The 21104-nt window shown below is 38.3% G+C and overlaps 1 protein-coding gene across 1 annotated transcript in view; it reads left to right on the top strand.

The window, feature by feature from the left end:
- KIF6 (kinesin family member 6) overlaps positions 1–21104 on the top strand; it is a gene marked incomplete at its 3' end in the record, with an annotated part of 371372 nt that overhangs the window by 96758 nt on the left and 253510 nt on the right. Inside the window, exon 6 of the mRNA XM_082848404.1 lies at positions 20288–20417. Within this exon, the coding sequence (XP_082704530.1) occupies positions 20288–20417 (130 nt within the window). The remainder of the gene's footprint in view (positions 1–20287; positions 20418–21104) is intronic.

Raw genomic sequence — 21104 nt, 5'->3', positions numbered from 1 at the left:
AACTACCTTTCAGGAAGAAAGATCAGTCAGTAGTGTACCGGACAGGAATGAGATGGATGGAGGTCAGAGTGAGCCCAGAGCATTATGGGAAGTTATTAGGACCATACACGTGGCAGTGGGAGTAAGGAGGGGCAAAATTGGAAGATGTTATAATCCGGTGGCTCTAAATTTAACTACGTGTAAGAAGCACCTGGAATGACTGTTAAAAATGCAGATTCCTGGCCTCCACCTCCAGAAGGTTCAATTATGTTTGAATAAGCATCCCAGGTGCTTCTAACACAGATGGTCTGCCTTAATCCCTTCACTCATCCACCTGGGGAAAGTTTTTTTTAGAGGTACCAGGGAAAACCTCTCATTTAAGGAAGTGGGTATCATTGTTACAGAGTCTAAGCTCGTACTGCTCGCCAATAATTGCGGGACGAGTTATTGGGGCAAGGAATGATGACTTTATTCGGAAAGCCGGCAAACCGAGAAGATAGTGGGCTCATGCCCCAAAGAACCATCCTGCCTGAGTTAGAGTTCAGGCCCCTTTTATACTAAAAGGGGAGGGAGTAAAGTCCAGCACTTCCTGATTCCCATCAGCCTCCGGAGGAGATGCGTTAATTTCTTCCTCCCTGCAGTCATTCATGGGTGGGTCTGGTCAGGATGTTTCCTGTGAGCTAAACAAAGGTATTTTAGCTTAATGCTCATTACCTGGGAAGCAGGGTTCCCGGAGATGGGCCATTATGCATACTTTAAGCTTATAGGCAACATCCCTTTAGTGATTAACTTCTAGTAGAATACAAAAGCTTCTTCCCTATTACTTCATAATACATGTTTTATAGATGACTAAACTAAGGTTCACATAGATTGTGTGATATTTCCCCCAAATTCTGTGTCTGCTAAGAGATAGGATATCAACCTCAGTCAGTCAAACATTAGAGCTGGGGGTGATGGTGCTCTTGCCGGGAGGATCCATTTTTATCCTGGTTTTCCATCTGAGCTCTGAGCTGACTGTGGTTTCTGGGCTTCTTCAGGCCCTGGGAGCCTCTTGTGTGAGCCAAAGCTTTGAGTCCAGTGCAGCTCTGTCTGTTGTGTGTCAGACACTCTGCAAGGCTGAGAGTATCTGTTCCTGACCTCAAAGGGCTTTCATCTAGTAGAACAGACTCATATATGATCATGTTCATCTTACATAGTAAGTGACAAGATGCCTTGGGTTCTCTGAGGACACAGATTTCAACCTGGGGTTCAGAGAAGACTAGAGGAAAACTCTGCCACATTATAGTCTCCAACCTCACCTGGGCCCTCAGCCTGCTAAGCAATATCTTCATGTTCCCAGAACTTTTTCTCTCACGCCTCACAATAATTATGTCAAACGTATGTCTCCATAGTCGGGAACTACCTGTCCCAGTTCTCTCCGATGCCGATTGTATCCTTACCTCAGAGAATATGGAAGTTGTCAGACATGAATTCCCTCAACTTCCTGCCTTCCTCCCTTTTTCCCTATCACCTATGTTCCTCTCATCTCAGGAAACTCTGTCCTTTTGAAAGCCAGTCCTTCCACTTATGCTCTGGACACTCCTTGTATCAGTACCAAATATGTTTTGTTTGGTCTACACATTTTATGTTTAAAATTTTTGAAGTTACTGCCTTTAGATGAAACATGCATCCTTCAATTCTTATACCTACCTACTGCATTACACTTTTCATTTGTGTCATTTTTCTGGCCCCAGTTAGCATTTGAGATTTCTGGGCCTGTAAGCACAGATCTCAAAGTTAAAACTAAACTCCAGCCTTTTCTTCAACTGAGTCAGTTACTGACACAGCTGGGAAGCAACCTCTCGAGAAGCTGGGGGTGCTGTCCTGCAGGATTATCTGAACAAGTGACCAGTGACCAGCGATGGTCAGTCATACCCTGTGTGACGAATTGGCCAGGGACTATGTTCTTGGAAAACATAGAACATCGCAAATGACCATGGTAGAGGAAAAGAGAACTTCTCCAGCCTGAAAGTGACACACTTCTACCCAAAGCCTGTCCCACTAGAATAATAACAAGGGGAAAGCTGTTTCCTCTACTCTGAATGGCCAATTGAAAAGAGATCATTCTCAATATCAGAAATGTCTTAGGTAGGAGGCTGTCTTAGTCAGTGTGGCTACCATAACAAGATACCATAGCCTGGGTGGCTTAAAGAGCAGATGCTTATTTACCACAGTTTTGGAGTCTGGGAAGCCCAAGATTAAGGTGCTGGCAGATTTGATTCCCGATGAAAGCTTTCTTCCTAGCTTGCAGGATGGCTGTCTTCTCTGTGTTCTCTCATGGTGGAAAGAGAGAGAGAGAGAGAGAACCTTTGCTTCTCAAAGATTCATCTCCGAATACCATCACATTGGGGATTAGGCTTCGACATATGTATTTTCTGTGGGGCAGGTGGTGGTATAGGGGGGCACAAACATTCAGTTCTTACAGAGGTGTTAGCTTTCACCATCCATTGCCTAATATGTGATGACTAAAAGGATGGGAGAAACAGCTGCAGTATTTTCCTTCATATATCTGGAATGTAAAAATATATCTGTGATTTCAGGGGTTTTAGTCACATGAGATTCATTAATGACATGAAAAACATTGTCACCTCAGTCTATTACATTTTCCTCATGCTTTGTATATAAACAACTGCATACAATTTCTTTTCCTGAGATTAAGAGGCGAAATGCACTTTTAAAATTATGTATTGATACGGATTGGGGGATGTTTTTTAACTTATTGTCCAGTCCCTGTAATTGCTGTATGAATTATTTGATTTATGCTGATACCACACCATGTTTTCTTGAAATCTGTTCCGAATTTTGAGCATTGAAAGTAAAACCATAAGATTACCTAAAAGGGTTTTGCATAACTTAGGCTTGCCAGGTCACTTTATTCTGTCCTTAAGAAGAATACTCAGGGTTTGGAAACACCTGTAACTCTTACAGCTCAAGCAATAGAGAAAAAAAGCATTACAACCTTATGAGAGTGTCAACATCCTATGTATGAAGTATTCACTATGCTACAAGAATTTCGGTGAGCTCTTTTGGGGCATTATAAAGAATTTAAACTGTATTCTTCATTTTACTAACCATTTAGTTGGAAAATGTAACGTGCATATGAAACACCTCAGGAGACTTCCATAAAACACAACTTCTAAAGTGTCCAGCTAATAATGTCTGAAAATGCAAAAAAGGCAGGCAAATCATTTAGAGCTGCAGTAGTCTCATGAATGGAGCCCATACCAGCCAATAATTTTCTGTCACAGCTCACTTCAGCCCCTTCACACCAGTGTCTTTGCTCCCATGACCCTCAGTGATTTCCTGATTTTACTGGCATATGCCAAGACCAGAGTTCTGACTGAGCCACAAGCTGGCAGTGCTGCCAAGGCAGGAGGAGTGCTGAGTCATGGTAGAGAGGGTGTATGTGGGGAAGAGCCTTGAGAATGAAATCTCAGTGAGTGAGGGGAAGAGGTTCCGTCATGTGGCTAGAGTGATCATCTGGACCAGGTGATAAGGGTCACAGGTAGCATATTAATCTCCCTGCTCTGAAACTTCCATAGCAGTTAGCCCACGTATCCGTGGCAGTTTAGCCAATTACACTGGACCTTGTGTTTTCAGATTGAGTTCTAGGATAGTCGGAGACATTTTACAAAATGAAAGCTGGTGATTATTAACCAGAGGTCAGACTGATGCTCTTCAGGCTGGCTGACCACCTATTATCTTCCAGTACATATCTAACTCAATTGAAGAAGCAAGCCCTAGGAATAACCCAGGTGGAAGAAATAATGGCAAAATAGATCTCTTTTTTGATAGCGAAAAAAGGCGAAGTACTCAGGAAATGTTCAGAGACTTTGTGAGGACAATAGTACAGTTTGGAGTGACAAATAAAAGAAGGCTTGAAGGTAAATGGAGAGCTATTAAGAATGAGAAATGTGAACACTTTAAAGAGGTCAGTTCTTCCCGTATTGATGTAGACGTTCAATGAAATTCCAAGCAAAACCTGAAAGGCTTTAGAAAATAGATAGAATTCCAGAGTTTATCTGAAAGGATAAACAACCAAGAAGAGCAAAGAAGTGTTTGAAAAATAGAGAAATGAGGGAGTACTGGTGACACCACATACTGAAATTCGGTAAAAACTCTAATAATGAAATCACGTTATACTCCTTCAAAATTAAACAGATAAACCAGAATCAGATCCTATAAACATGTTATTATTTAATGTAGATAGAGGGAAGACTTATTCAGTCAATGATATTGAACATTTTTGTTAGTGAATTAACTGCCAACTGCGGGTAACAGCAGTTCAGTTTACAGCGGCTTAATCAAATAGTCCGTTCCTTCCCCCCCAACCACCGGACACGGTAAGAATTCTGGAGATCGCAGCCAGGGCTGCATTCTCAGCAGGTGGCTTCGGTCCTCTGCAAAATGCCTGCATTGTGTTCCACATCACATCCACATTCCTGGAAGGAAAAAGACAAAAGTCATGTGCTGCCTGAGGCTGCCCCTTTAACAGTCTTCCCTGAAGCTCTACCTATTGATTTTCACTAACTTATGACTGATCAGAATTATGTCACATGGCCACTGTAGTTGCAAGGGAGTCAGGGAAATTCTAGTATTTTAAAATAACTCCCTGAACAAAATCAGAGCCTAATAGGGAGAAAGGGACATCAGATCCCATATAGGCAACCTGCACTGTGAGCCACAAGTAGTTATTTGGGGGAAAAATCCATGTATATCCCCCATTTCCTTCCCTGCACCTGTATCCGAAAATAGTAAAAGGAAGATAGCATCATTAATATTAAAGGATATAATAACATGTATACATTTATAATTCTACCACAAATCTGCAAAATATACATAAGAAAATTAAGGAATTATATCGTTATCATTGTCTTTGTGATGGGACTCTGTTTTAAAAATTTATTTTACTTTAAAAATTTTTGAACTTTGTCACAAGAAGATGTATTACTTTTATACTTGGAAAAATAATAAAATTTATGTTAAAATGAAAATAAACAAAAGTAAATAAACTTGTAAAATGCAATAGTGGAAACTTAGAGGTGTATAAAGCTATTTACTTGGCAGAGGAAGTGCTGTGTCTTTCCAAAATTACAAATCCATTGCCTCGAGATCTATTTATCCCTATAATTTCCCCAAATGTGGAAAACTTGAGCACATAATCTGTCATACTGAAACTATAAAATCTGAACTAGAAAGCAAGTATTAGTGAAAATGGGAGGAAAATGATTTTCTTTGAAAAAAAAAGTTGGTAGCACTGAAGAAGATAAATTTTAGTGTATGGGCTTTGTAATTCCGTATGAAATTAAGCCAAACAGGACATTTCATTAAACGATGCATTATTTGTGAGCCTGGAGCACCAAAAGGAATGTGATGGCTGAAGCAAAGGGTATTAGTGTTAGAGGGAGGATAACAAGCATAGTTTTTTTATGTTAAATGTTTACATCTGGAAAATCATGCTAATGGTGGTTGCCTGTAGGCAATAGATAAGTCGATGATAAGCCACGGTTACATACATTAGATTTGGAAGCCATTTGTCTGTTGGCGGTTGCAAAGTGATATTGATTTGGGGTGGGAGAAGTTTGGTTAATTTAATATACTACAGAAAGATGATCCTATCAATTTATTAGCAAACTAAAATTCTATCATATATGGCAATAATTTTGAGAAAAAAGAAGATATAAATGAAAGTATGTTTCACATAGATGCTAAATCTTAGTGAAATAATTAAATGACAGTAACCAATAAATTAATAAACATAACCACCTGTGAGAAAAGTGTTGCTTCTCCTACACATTAATTGTGCCTAGTCTGGTTCTGTCTTTACCTGTCATGGATAATTCTCATTTTGGTTTTGCATTTCTGTAGCAGCTTCCAGTTCTCTTTCTTTCTTTCTTTTTTTTTTTTTTTGCGGTATGCGGGCCTCTCACTGTTGCGGCCTCTCTGGTTGCGGAGCACAGGCTCCGGATGTGCAGGCTCAGCGGCCATGGCTCACAGGCCCAGTGGCTCCACGGCATGTGGGATCTTCCCGGACCAGGGCACGAACCCATGTCCCCTGCATCTGCAGGCGGACTCTCAACCAATGTGCCACCAGGGAAGCCCCTAGTTCTCTTTCTTGAGTTCTTTTGGTGATACCTCTTTTCATAGCATATGAAAGCCTAAGCACAGTAAGAAGCAGAAACCTTTTGAAAGTGTGAAGATGTTGCCACAGTGACATTGGGCATCCTTGAATCATGTAGGATACATTACATTAAATGAATCATTTCAATTTTGCTCCTTTTCAGACAGGCAATAAATCATATACAGGTTGCCAGCACCTCTGAAATGGCAGACTTTTGGTGGTAGAAATACCTTTGGGTGTTGATTAAGTTCTTAAGGAAATCAAAAGACCAGAGTTCAAGTCTAATAATATTATTATTAGAAATAATAATGGGGAGATTGGTTCAAGATGGTGGAGTAGAAGGACATGCTTTCACTCCCTCTTTTGAGAACACCGGAATCACAACTAAATGCTGAATAATCATCAACAGGAAGACACTGGAACTCACCAAAAAAGATACCCCACATCCAAAGACAAAGGAGAAGCCAAAATGAGATGGTAAGAGGGGCACTATCACAATAAAATCAAATCCCGTAACTGCTGGGTGGGTGACTCACAAACTGGAGAACACTTATACCACAGAAGCCCACCCACTGGAGTGTACGTTCTGAGCCACATGTCAGTCTTCCCAACCTGGGGTCTGGCAATGGGAGGAGGAATTCCTAGAGAATCAGACTTTGAAGGCTAGTGGGATTTGATTGCAGGACTTCAACAGGACTGGGGGAAACAGAGACTCCAGTCTTGAAGGGCACACACAAAGTAGTGTGCACATCGGGACCCAAGGGAAGGAGCAGTGACCCCATAGGAGACTGAACCAGACCTATCTGTTAGTGTTGGAGGGTCTCCTGCAGAGGCAGGGGGCAGCTGTGGCTCACCAAGGGACAAGGACACTGGCAGCAGAATTTCTGGGAAGTACTCCTTGGTGTGAGCCCTCCCAAAGTCCCACCAAAGAGCCCCACCAAAGAGCCTGGGTAGGCTCCAGTGTTGGGTTGCCTCAGGCCAAACAACGAACAGAAAGGGAACCCAGCCCCACCCATCAGCAGACAAGTAGATTAAAGTTTTACTGAGCTCTGCCGACCAGAGCAACACCCAGCTCTACCCACCACCAGTCCCTCCCATCAGGAAATTTGCACAAGCCTCTTAGATAGCCTCATCCACCAGGGGGCAGACAGCAGAAGCAAGAAGAACTACAATCCTGCAGCCTGTGGACCGAAAACCACGTTCACAGAAAGATAGACAAGATGAAAAGGCAGAGGGCTATGTACCAGATGAAGGAACAAGATAAAACCCCAGAAAAACACTAAATGAAATGGAGATAGGCAATCTTCCAGAAAAACAATTCACAATAATGATAGTGAAGATGATCCAGGACCTTGGAAAAAGAATGGAGGCAAAGATTGACAAGATGCAAGAAATGTTTAACAAAGACCTAGAAGAATTAAAGAACAAACAAAGAGAGATGAACAATACAATAACTGAAATGAAAACTACACTAGAACGAATCATTAGCAGAATAACTGAGGCAGAAGAACGGTTAAGTGACCTGGAAGACAGAATGGTGGAATTCACTGCTGAGGAAAAAATAAAGAAAAAAGAATGAAAAGAAATGAAGACAGCCTAAGAGACCTCTGGGACAACATTAAATGCAACAACATTCACATTATAGGGGTCCCAGAAGGAGAAGAGAGAGAGAAAGGACCAGAGAAAATATTTGAAGAGATTATAGTTGAAAACTTCCCTAACATGGGAAAGGAAATAGCCACCCAAGTCCAGGAAGCACATTGAGTCCCATACAGGATAAACCCAAGGAGAAACACGCTGATACACGTAGTAATCAAGTTGACAAAAATGAAAGACAAAGAAAAATTATTGAAAGCAGCAAGGGAAAAATGACAACTAACATACAAGGGAACTCCAATAAGGTTAACAGCTGATTTCTCAGCAGAAACTCTACAAGGCAGAAGGGAGTGGCATGACATACTTAAAGTGATGAAAGGGAAGAACCTACAACCAAGATTACTCTACCCAGCAAGGATTTCATTCAGATTTGATGGAGAAATTAAAAGCTTTACAGACAAGCAAAAGCTAAGAGAATTCAGCACCATCAAACCAGCTGTACCACAAATGCTAAAGGAACTTCTGTAAGTGGGAAACACAAGAGAAGAAAAGGACCTACAAAAAAAAAAAACCAAACAATTAAGAAAATGGTCATAGGAACATACATATCGATAATTACCTTAAACATGAATGGATTAAGTGCTCCAACCAAAAGACACAGGCTTACTGAATGGCTACAAAAACAAGACCCATATATATGCTGTCTACAAGAGACCCATTTCAGACCTAGGGACACATGCAGACTGAAAGTGAGGGGATGGAAAAAGATATTCCATGCCAATGGAAATCAAAAGAAAGCTGGAGTAGCAATACTCATATCAGATAAAATAGACTTTAAAATAAAGAATGTTACAAGAGATAAGGAAGGACACTATGTAATGATCAAGGGATCAACCCAAGAAGAAGATATAAAAATTATAAATATATATGCACCCAACATAGGAACACCTCAATACATAGGGCAACTGCGAACAGCTGTAAAAGAGGAAATCGACAGTAACACAATAATAGTGGGGGACTTCAACACCTCACTTACACGAATGGACAGATCATCCAGACACAAAATTAATAAGGAAACACAAGCTTTAAATAACACAATAGACCAGCTAGATTTAATTGATATTTATAGTACATTCCATCCAAAAACAGCAGATTACACGTTCTTCGCAAGTGCACATGAAACATTCTCCAGGATAGATCACATCCTGGGTCACAAATCAAGCCTCACTAAGTTTAAGAAAATTGAAATCATATCAAGCATCTTTTCCAACCACAACGCTATGAGATTAGAAATAAATTACAGGGAAAAAACATAAAAAAAACACATGGAGGCTAAACAATACGTTACTAAATAACCAAGAGATCACTGAAGAAATCAAAGAGGAAATCAAAAACTACCTAGAAACAAATGACAATGAAAACACAATGATCAAAAACCTATGGAATGCAGCAAAAGCAGTTCTAAGAGGGAAGTTTATAGCTATACAAGCCTACCTCAAGAAACAAGAAAAATCTCAAAGAAACAATCTAATGTTACACGTAAAGAAACTAGAGAAAGAAGAACAAACAAAACCCAAAGTTAGTAGAAGGAAAGAAATCAAACATCAGAGCAGAAATAAATGAAATGGAAACAAAGAAAACAACAGCAAAGATCAATAAAGCTAAAAGCTGGTTTCTTGAGAAGATAAACAAAATTGATAAACCATTAGCCAGACTCATCAAGAAAAAGAGGGAGAGGACTCAAATCAATAAAATTAGAAACGAAAAAGGAGAACTTACAACAGACATGGCAGAAATACAAAGCATCCTAAGAGAGTACTACAAGCAACTTTATGCCAATAAAATGGACAACCTGGAAGAAATGGACAAATTTGTAGAAAAGTATAACCTTCCAAGACTGAACCAGGAAGAAATAGAAAATATGAACAGACCAATCATAAGCACTGAAATTGTGATTAAAAATCCTCCAACAAACAAAAATCCAGGACCAGATGGCTTCACAGGTGAATTCTCTCAAACATTTACAGAAGAGCTAACACTCATCCTTCTCAAACTCTTCCAAAAAAATTGTGGAGGAAGGAACATTCCCAAACTCATTCTATGAGGCCACCATCACCCTGATACCAAAGCCAGACAAAGATACTACAAAAAAAGAAAATTACAGACCAATATCACTGATAAATATAGAGGCAAAAATCCTCAATAAAATACTAGCAAACAGAATCCAACAACACATTAAAAGGATTATACACCATGATCAAGTGGGATTTATCCCAGAGATGCAAGGATTCTTCAATATACACAAATCAATCAATGTGATACACCATATTAACAAATTGAAGAATAAAAACCATATGATAATCTCAATAGATGCAGAAAAAGCTTTTGACAAAATTCAACACCCATTTATGATAAAAACTCTCCAGAAAGTGGGCATGGAGGGAACCTAATTCAACATAATAAAGGCCATATACGAAAAACCCACAGCAAACATCATTCTCAATGGTGAAAAACTGAAAGCATTTCCTCTAAGATCAGGTACAAGACAAGGATGTCCACTCTCACCACTATTATTCAACATAGTTTTGGAAGCCCTAGCCACAGCAATCAGAGAAGAAAATGAAATAGAAGAAATCCAAATTGGAAAAGAAAAAGTAAAACTGTCAGTGTTTGCAGATGACATGATACTATACATAGAGAATCCTAAAAATGCCACCAGAAAACTACTAGACCTAATCAATGAATTTGGTAAAGTTGCAAGATACAAAATTAATGCACAGAAATCTCTTGCAGTCCTATACACGAATGATGAGAAATCTGAAAGAGAAATGAAGGAACCACTCCCATTTACCATTGCAACAAAAAGAATAAAATACCTAGGAATAAACCTACCTAAGGAGACAAAAGACCTGTATGCAGAAAACTATAAGACACTGATGAATGAAATTAAAGATGATACAAACAAATGCAGAGATATACCATGTTCTTGGATTGGAAGAATCAAAATTGTGAAAAGGAGTATACTACCCAAAGCAATCTACAGATTCAGTGCAATCCCTATCAAACTACCAATGGCATTGTTTACAGAAGTAGAACAAAAAATCTTAAATTTGCATGGAGGCACAGAAAACCCCAAATAGCCAAAGCAGTCTTGAGTGAAAAAAATGGAGCAGGGGGAATCAGACTCCCTGACTTCAGACTATATTACAAAGCTACAGTAATCAAGACAATATGGTACTGGCACAAAAACAGAAATATAGATCAATGGAACAGGATAGAAAGCCCAGAGATAAACCCATGCACCTATGGTCAACTAATCTATGACAAAAGAGGCAGTGGTATACAATGGAGAAAAGACAGTCTCTTCAATAAGTGGTGCTGGGAAAACTGGACAGCTACATGTAAAAGTATGAAATTAGAACACTCCCTAACACCATACAGAAAAATAAACTCATAATGGATTAGAGACATCAATCTAAGACCAGACACTGTAAAACTCTTAGAGGAAAACATAGGAAGAACACTCTTTGACATAAATCACAGCAAGATATATTTTGATCCACCTCCTAGAATAATGGAAATAAAAACAAACATAAACAAATGGGACCTAATGAAACTTCAAAGCTTTTGCACAGCAAAGGAAACCATAAACAACACGAAAAGAGAACCCTGAGAATGGGAGAAAATATTTGCAAATGAATCATCGGTCAAAGCATTAATCTCCAAAATATACAAGCAGCTCATGCAGCTCAATATCAAAAAAACAAACAACCCAATGCAAAAATGGGTAGAAGACCAAAATAGACGTTTCTCCAAAGAAGACATACAGATTGCCAACAAACAAATGAAAGGATACTCAACATCGCTAATCATTACAGAAATGCAAATCAAAACTACAATGAGGTATCACCTCACACCAGTCAGAATGGCCATCATCGGAAAATCTACAAACAATTAATGCTGGAGAAGGTGTGGAGAAAAGGGAACCCTCTTGCACTGTTGGTGGGAATGTAAATTGATACAGCCACTATGGAGAACAGTATGGAGGTTCCTTAAAGAAGTAAAAATAGAATTACCATATGACCCAGCAATCCCACTACTGTGCATATCCCCAGAGAAAACCATAATTCCAAGAGACACATGCACCCCAATGTTAATTGCTGCACTATTTACAATAGTCAGGTCGTGGATGCAACCTAAATGCCCATCGACAGATGAATGGATAAAGAAGCTGTGGTACATATATACAATGGAATATTACTCAGCCATAAAAAGAAATGAAATTGGGTCATTTGTAGAGACCTGGATGCATCTAGAGACTGTCATACAGAGTGAAGTAAGTCAGAAAGAGAAAAACAAATATTGTGTATTAACGCCTATATGTGGATCCTAGAAAATGGTACAGATGAACCAGTTTGCATAGCAGAAATTGAGACAGAGATGTAGAGAACCAACGTGTGGACACCAAGGGGGAAAAGCGGCGGGAGGTGGGGGTTGTGGTGTGATGAATTGGGAGACTGGGATTGACATGTATACTCTGATGCGTATAAAATGGATGACTAATAAGAAAAAATAAATAAATAATAAACATAAAAATAGAAATAATAATGGTAATATTTAGTAGAGGATATTTACCAGTTGAAAAGAAAGAAGTTAATGTGGAAAACAAGACAAGAATTCATCACAACAAGCGCTCAGTATATTTTGCACCTTTGAGGATTAAGAGATACGAACTACTACATACAAAATAAATAAGCTACAAGGATATATTGTACAGCACAGGGAATATAGCCAATATTTTATAATAACTTTAAATGGAGTATAACTATAAAGATAATGAATTGCTATTTTGTACACCTAAAACTACTATACTCTTGTAAATCAACTATACTTCAATTTAAAAAAAAGAATATTTTACAGCTTTCAGTTTGGACCCGTTTTTCTTTTTTTTTTTTTTTCATGATGAAGTATTTAGTTTTAGGTTCACAACAGAATTGAGAGGAAGGTACAGAGGTTTCCCATATACTCCCTACCCCCACACATGCATAACCTTTTCCATTTTCAACATCACTCACCAAAATGACATGTTTGTTACAAAGAATGGACGTACATTGACACATCAAAATCACCCAAAGTCCATAGTTTACCTAGGTTTCACTCTTGGTGTTGTACATTCCATAGGTTTGGACAAATGTATAATGACTTATATTCATCATGATAGTATACAGAGTATTTTCACTGACTTAAAATTCTCTGTATTCTGCCTAGTCATCACTACCCCTACCTCCACCTTTGGTGACCACTGATCTTTTTATTATCTCCATAGTTTTGTCTTTTCCAGAATGTCATATAGTTGGAATCATACAGTATGTAGCTCTTTCACACTGGCTTCTTTCACTTAGTAATATGCAGTTAAGTCTCCTTCATGTTTTTTCACGGCTTGATAGTTTATTTCTTTTTAGTACTGAATAATATTCCACTGTCTGTATGTACCAAAGTTTATCTATCCATTCACATACTGAAGGACATCTCGGTTGCTTCCAAGTTTTTGGCAGTTATGAATAAAGCCTCGATAAATATCTGTGTGTAGGTTTTTGTGTGAACATAAGTTGTCAGCCTCTTTGGGTAAATATCAAGGACCATGAATGCTAGATGATATGGGAGGGATATATTTAGTTTTGTGAGAAACTACCAAACTGTAGTGACTGTACCATTTTTGCATTCCCATCAGCAATGAATGAGAGTTCTTGTTGCTCCACATCCCAGCATCTGATGTTGTCAATGTTCCAGATTTTGGCCATTCTAATAAGTGTGTAGGGGTAGCTCATTATTGTTTTAATTTCCATTTTCCTGATGACATATGACATGGATCATCTTTTCTTATGCTTATTTACCATCTGTATATCTTCTTTGAGATCCTGTTAAGGGTTTTGGCCCAGTTTTTACTTGGGTTATTTGTTTTCTTATTGTTGAGCTTTAAGAGTTCTTTGTATATTTTGGATAACAGTCCTTTGCCAGATGTGTCTTCTGAAAATGTTTTCTCCCAGTCTGTGGCTTATCTTCTAATTCTTTAGACATTGTCTATTAATTTTAATGAAGTCCAGCTTATCAATTATTTCCTTCATGGATCATGGCTTTGATGTCATATCCAAAAAGGCATCACCGCACCCAGGGCCATCTAGGTTTTCTCCTATGTTATCTTCTAGGAGTTTTATAGTTTTGCATTTTATATTTAGGTCTGTGATCCATTTTGAGTTAATTTTTATGAGTGGTGCAAAGTCTGTGTCTAGATTCATTTTTTTTTTGCATGTGGATGTCCAGTTATTCTAGAACCATTTGTTGAAGAGGCTGTCTTTGCTCCATTGTATCGCTTTGGTTTCTTTGTGAAAGATCAGCTGACTATAGTTATGTGAGTCTATTTCTGGACTCTGTTCCATTCCACTGATCAATTTATCTATGCTTTCATCAATACCACACTGTCTTGATTGCTGTGGCTTTATAGTAAGTCTTGAAGTTGGGTAGTGTTGGTCCTCCTACTTTGTTCTTCTCCTTCAATTTTGTTTTTGCTCTTCTGGGTCTTTTGCCTCTCCATATAAACATTAGAATAATTTTGTCAATATCCACAAAATAATGTGCTGGGATTTTGATTGGGATTGCACTGTATTTATAGATCAAGTTGGGAAGAACTGACATCTGGACAATATTGAGTCTCCTTCTCCATGAACATGGAATATCTCACCATTTATTTAGTTCTTTGATTTCTTTCGTCAGAGTTTTGTAGTTTTCTCATATAGATATTGTGCATATTTTGTTAGACTTATATCTAAATATTTCATTTTTAGGTGTGCTAAGGTAGATGGTTTTGTGTTTTTAATTTCAAATTCCACTTGTTCATTGCTAGTATATAAAAAAGCAATTGACTTCTGTATATTAACTTTGTATCCTGCAGTGTTACTCTAATCACCTATTAGTTCCAGGAGTTCTTTGTCAGTTCTTTCAGGTTTTCTGCATAGATTGTCACGTCATCTGTGAACAAAGACATCTTTATGTCTTTTTTCCCAATCTGTATACCTTTTATGTCTTTTCTTGCATTACTGCATTAACAAGGACTTCCAGTATAATGTTGAAAAGGAGCGGTGAGAGGGGATATCTTTACCTTGTATCTGATCTTACTAAGAAAACTTTGAGTTTCTCTCATTAGCTGTAGGTTTTTTTGTAGATAGTCTTTATCAAGTTGAGAAAGATCCCCTCTATTCCTAATTTACTGAGAGTTTTTATCATGAATTGGTATTGGTTTTTGTCAAATACTTGTTCAGCATCTATTAATATGATCATGTGATTTTTCTTTTTCAGTCTGTTGATGTGATGGATTATATTGACTGATGTTTGAATGTTGAACCAGCCTTGTATACCTGAGATAATCCCACTTGGTCATGGTATATAATTATTTTTCTACATTGTTGGATTTGATCTGCTAATACTTTACTGAGGATTTTTGCATCTATGTTCATGAGAGATATAGTCTAGAGTTTTCTTTTCATTATGTCTTTGGTTTTGGTATAAGGGTAATGCTGTCCTCACAGAATGAGTTAGGAAGTATTTCCTCTGCTTCTCTCTCCTGAATGAGATTGTAGATAAGTGGTATAATCTCTTCTTTAAATATTTAGTAGAGAACCTGGTGTTTTTAGTGGGTTAAATGAAATAACTCAATCTAAAGTGTCATGTGATTGGCTATATTTTTCATTATCAGTAAGAAGATATAATATTAGATAAAACAAGAAAGAAAAGATATCTTTTTCAAGTTACTAGAAAGAGTTTTCAAAATACCTCAATAGTGATCTTGAGAAAAAGTATCCATTACTGTTAGCCCATTCTGTCTAGGTTAAGACCAACACAAAAATTTATTGCAGGTTCATAAAACTTTCTTAAGTGATATGTTTCAACTATTATATTTTATAACAGAAGAAATCTTTTAGATTTTTAATCAATCTAAAGAAGAAGGGCTCCCCTTACATACTTCTAAAAATTTACATCTTCCCCCAAATCTACCCTGTAGAGAGTTTCTGAAAATGTGTTGGGGTGGGGAAAAAAAGGAGGTTGGAAAATGATGAATTAGGTAATATTCTCTTTATTGAAATGAATGGTGCAGCTCTGTTTACAATATGTGAGATTATTCAGTTATTTAGAAGAGCCTGATGGACACCCTTCCGTTTTCATGAGGGCTGCCTGCTACTGATATTTTTCTAAGTCAAGGTAACTAGACTGAGCTACCTCTCATCTTTATGGTACCTTCATGCAATTATTAAAAGGCAACCCTGCCACCTGTTGAAAAATTGTTGTAATATGCTGGTTTTGTTGGAAGACACTTTACTGCCCCCTGACAGACATAAGTCATAATAAATCTACAGACTCATGTGAATTGCACCATCTTGAACAAGGTGCCGTTGTTCAGTGCCTGGCCTGCACCATCACACGGGGCACTCGCAAGTAGAAAAAAATAACAGAAATCACCATAGCAATATTTGTCTATAACATGAACATGAGAGACCAGATTCACTGTAGTAACTCCTGGAAAGTCCCTGTTCAGCAAGTTGGTGGTATTGGAATGTTGTGGAGATGGGATGTAGGGTGGGGAGGGTTCTTTCATTGATGGCTTCCATTGGGAACAAGAGCTTGGCCATTGCTCTTTATATGTCTTCCAGTCAGTTAGAAAGCCTGAAAATTCCAACTACTCAGCCAAATGGAAAAGAGTCTCTGTTTACAGAGAAAACACAAAGCTTGCTTCTTCTCCATCATTGAGTAGGCTGAGTATACTTAGCAGAACTTTTCCACTTAGGGGTCCAAGTTAAGGCTATCAGTGGCTTTTTGCTTGAAATCTAAACATTTTAGAAACATTTTGTAGAGAAAACTATTCACAGGCCCTTTCAAAGAGGAATCAAATAAATAGTTTGGAGGGTTTCCATCTTGGAATTAAGATGTTTATTTAAGAAACTCCAGTAAAGCCCTCTTTCAAGCTATGAAAATTATAGTCAGAATCGAGTGGTAGACTGAGGATTCAGGAAATAGCTATTGATTTGTTAGAGAGCTGAGGGCATGGGGAGTGGCAGGGGGGTGGGGAAGGGCCAGGAAAGGAAGCAACTCGAAGAGAAACTTTTGCTAATGATTCTTATTTCCTCCAACTTTGAAAAGCTTTCCACCAGCAGCAGAGTTTAAAGCATTCTCACTCCTAGATTAGTCGACCTAGTCAAGAGGTAGTACCCAGCTCAGGCTGTACTTCTCTGAGTAAAGGCATGAGAGTGGGTGGGAGTGACAAATTGGTTGGGAGGCTTAAGTGCAAAACGGATTTTCAATGAGGGCAGGCAGGGCAATAAGGGAAGGTCCAAAGCCTCATGCCCAAGGGATTGGGCAGAAACCAGGAAAGAATCTGAGGAGAAGAACTGGCAAGAGAGACCCTGATTGGAGACAGTTGCACTGAAGAAGATTCCAGAAAGATGCCAGAGGTGGAGTCTTTTTATTAAAGTGTGCCCAACAGATGAGCCCAAAGCAGGGAGAGAACCATGAAAGAAGCCAAAGTAAACTGGACACCAACCTGTCTTTTTATTTACTTTTCAAAACCTCCACGGGCAAGAAATCAGAAAGTAGTGAGGAAAACAGTATCAGAAAAGTGCCAGAGAAATGCCTGGTGATGAGTTACAGGGTTACAAAAGACGGCTGAGAGTTCTATACAGAAAAACTGGAAGCATGTGCAAACTGTATTGTGATCAAAGTGACAAAGCTGGACGAGCATCCGGAAGTAAATATAGAAGTGTAATAGTTCTGAGGTAGGTCCATTGCAAATCAAAGGCTCTGAATGATTTAGAAGGAGAAAAGTAGCTTAGCCGAATGCTGCTGATGACATTTCACGCTTTCTACCTTATGCTTCTAATTATTCTTTGTAAATATAATCCTAAATCAGTGACCCATTTAGGTTGTCTAATAAATGAACACTTTTAGAGTTCCATACTTGCTTGTTTTCTGCATTCATTTCAGTGAAGTAATGGTGAGATTATTTATGATATATCATTTAGATTTTGTTTTGATTTAGCAATGATATAAACCCTATGGATGTTTAGGAATATCCATAATCCCCAGTTGAGCTTTAGTTATTGTGGTTAATGGGTGGCTTAGTTTACCCATCAGCTGCATGGTCAGGGAAGTAGAAAAGAAACCTCCCATGGAAGGACAAGCTTTTTAAAATTCACAGGGACCTTGCCTATTAGTAGATATGGCCCAAAGTGACTTCAGCTCCAACCAGTAAAATGAGTAACTCTCCCCTTTGGGCTTGGGGTGGAGCTGGGTGGAGAGTAAAGATAAAGAAACCAGAAACCTCCTTGCCCTGTGTCCACCTTGTGTGGTCGTTAAAGATGAAGTCAATGGCTCTTAACCTTGGCTGCACACTAGAATCACCTGGAGCCTTTACAGATTCTGATACCCAGTCCACGCCCCAGAACAGTCAAATCTGAACCTCTTAGGAGGACACCTGGTACCAGTGTGTTGCTTTAAGTTCTGCAGGCTCTTCCTGTGTGCAGCCAGGATTACAGCTGGATTACAGAAGACAGTGCAGGTCCCTGGCATACTTCTGGTGCCCAGTGAGCGTGAGCATCCTCGTCTTTGAATTGTTTCCTGCTCCCCCACCTCTCCCTTTTCTGAACTTGCACAGGTTGGTTTTGTATCAGACTTGGTCTTGCAACATGTACCACAGGTGACTTTGCCTCAGAGTTGGAGAATTTGTTTTCTTCCTCCTGTTGAAAAAGACAGAACTCTCTTCTCTTCTCACTTCTAATATACTGTCTCATCACTTATTTCATGCTTTCATCTTCCTTCCAATATTACTTAACTTCTTTTTACCTTTAAGACCTAGAATCTGTGGATTTAGGAAGAATTCTAACTTCTGTGTCCTTAGGGATTGAATTTAGGCAAACCTTCTTGAGCATATCAGAAGGATCAGGGTGGAAGCAAAGTTTAAGGAATAAAGGGGGTTCCTAAAAATGGAGCACAATTCATCTATTTCAGTGAAAAATGCCTTAATGTTTTCTAAGCATTTTTTAACTCAAGCATTTTTAATAAGCTCACTTATGAGTCTTGTTGAAAAATAAATAAAATATACTTGTTTTCATTTAGGGAAGAGATCTTTTTCCCTCTTAGGTGGTATTGTTGAAGGAGACAAAAAGGAGTCCAAAACTTGGCAACAGGCTAGATTATTAGTGACATATTGGTCACAGAGGTGCTGGTAGAGCTACATTTTCTTCCTACAATTAGTATTTTAAGTGCCCACAAATTACATATGAAAGTCCAGATAACCTCCTTACAAAATGGAAGACTGAAAAATTATGGTCTTTGCAAAATCTTCATTTTTAAGGTTTTATAAATGTATTTTTGTCAATAGGCAAGTGACACATGTCCACTTGCTAGTTGTACTTTGAAGGGAGAAATAGTGCTAAACGATGCCAACCTTTATCTATTATCATCAGTTCCAAATGCTGTAAGCAAGTGCAGATATCTGGAGATACACTTGCAACACTTGTGAATTACAGATTTCCTTTCTTCAACAATTTTTAAGAAAATCAAGAAAGCAAAACTCAAGAGGCACAAGGGAACTCTCTTTAGTAACTTTATTGCTTGAATCTGTAGGCATTTGAAGCAAGACTGTGAGGAGTTTAGCCAAATTGTGTTCATTTGCAGAAAATCCTAAGAGGACTCTAAGGAGAGTACTGACAAGCCAACTCTCAAAACAGGGTTAGAATTCACCTGGGAGGAAGTGGTGTTGGCACCAGGATGCCCACTGAGGCAGTTGTAATAGATGAATGTAATTCCAGACCTAAGGCTCTTACTGTAAGGATTCAGTGGAAGGAAAAGTGATGTTGTAAATGAAAAAAAGTCAAGAAACACATCTGATGGACATAAAAATAATAATTACGAACTAAAATTTTATTACAAGACTTCTTGATTATTTTTAATTCACCTTGATAAGAAAACTAGACAAGGGAACAACTCCTAGAGGGATAACAGATGCCTCAATTTTCATCATGTTTAAATTGATGAGCTAACCAGTTTGAAATGTCATGTAAATTGAAAATGGTATGAAATTGAACAAAAGGGAAAAATTAGAAGGAGAAAAATTTGTGCATTACCTATGTAAGAAACTGAATTATGACATAGAAAAATACTGTATAGCCAAGTTTCCTGATATAGGTAGAAGGTTAGCTATTTGCATTTTTAATTCAATAAGGATATGTATTTTAAGATGCTTTGGGGTTCTGATGATTACCAAGACAGATGGCTTTAAATCAGGAGCTTGTAATATACTTTTCAGCCCCAAAGCTATTTGGTAGTACTGTCAAGGGAATGTCAGTGTTTGATGCTAATCCAGTACTGTCTGGTGTCTTGTGTACTATTGGATTTTATAAATTCAAGACATCGTGCATACAGCTTTTAAAAAAGAAACCTGTAAGAAAGACTTGAAGTTCTTTTCATTCTCAAAGTGCCTTGTGTTGTTGCTTCCCATTTCCCTAGGAAAGTGACAGTGTTGGAGGACCCTGATCAGAATATCCACCTGAAAAACTTGTCTCTTCATCAAGCAACCACAGAGGAAGAAGCTCTGAATCTGCTTTTCTTAGGAGACACCAACAGAATGATTGCAGAGGTAATAAGCATTTCTCTGCAAGCTGTTTTTTGCACATTATAAGATATAATAGAATTTTAGGGGCAGCAATGACTTTAAAAATAATTTCATCCCAATTTCATGTTAGGAGAAGGAAACCTAGATCCAGAGAATTGAGGAGATTTTCCCAAGGTCTTCCAGCTAGTTAATGAGCAGGGACAAAAATCTAGTCTTTTTTAGTTTTATATTTTTAAATTTTCTACAAATTGATTTGCAGCTAGTCAGTGACAACTCATCAAAAGTCTTAATTATAGGAATTTTTGCATAAGTTTTGAAACTTAAAATACATAGTTCATTCTTCCTAACCTCCAGTCATCCATGTATTGGCATATGTTTACCTATCCATGTATTTTCATGTATTTAGTGAATTAATATTTGTAAAGAATTTAGAATAATGCATGGAACATAGAAAGTGCTCTATGCATTTGCAGCTATTGTTGGCAGATCCAGGAACACTGCCATGGTATGTAGTATAAGTATGTCTCAGCGCGATATTGGGGATATACTTATACTAAAAACTATTTGTTGTTAATCTGACATTCAAACCTAACTGAGCACCTATATTTTACCTGGGAACCATATTCTGGAGCCAGGATTCGGGAGCCAACTCAGTCTTGGGCCCTAACCTCAGCCAGTTACTGATTGGAGATGGAGGGTCACAAAGGTCTC

This window comes from Leucopleurus acutus (genome assembly GCF_964270905.1).
Source record: "Leucopleurus acutus genome assembly, chromosome: 10".
Lineage (NCBI taxonomy): Eukaryota > Metazoa > Chordata > Mammalia > Artiodactyla > Delphinidae > Leucopleurus > Leucopleurus acutus.
The sequence above is the reverse complement of the archived record's forward strand: the minus strand, read 5'-3'. Positions and strand labels throughout refer to the sequence as shown.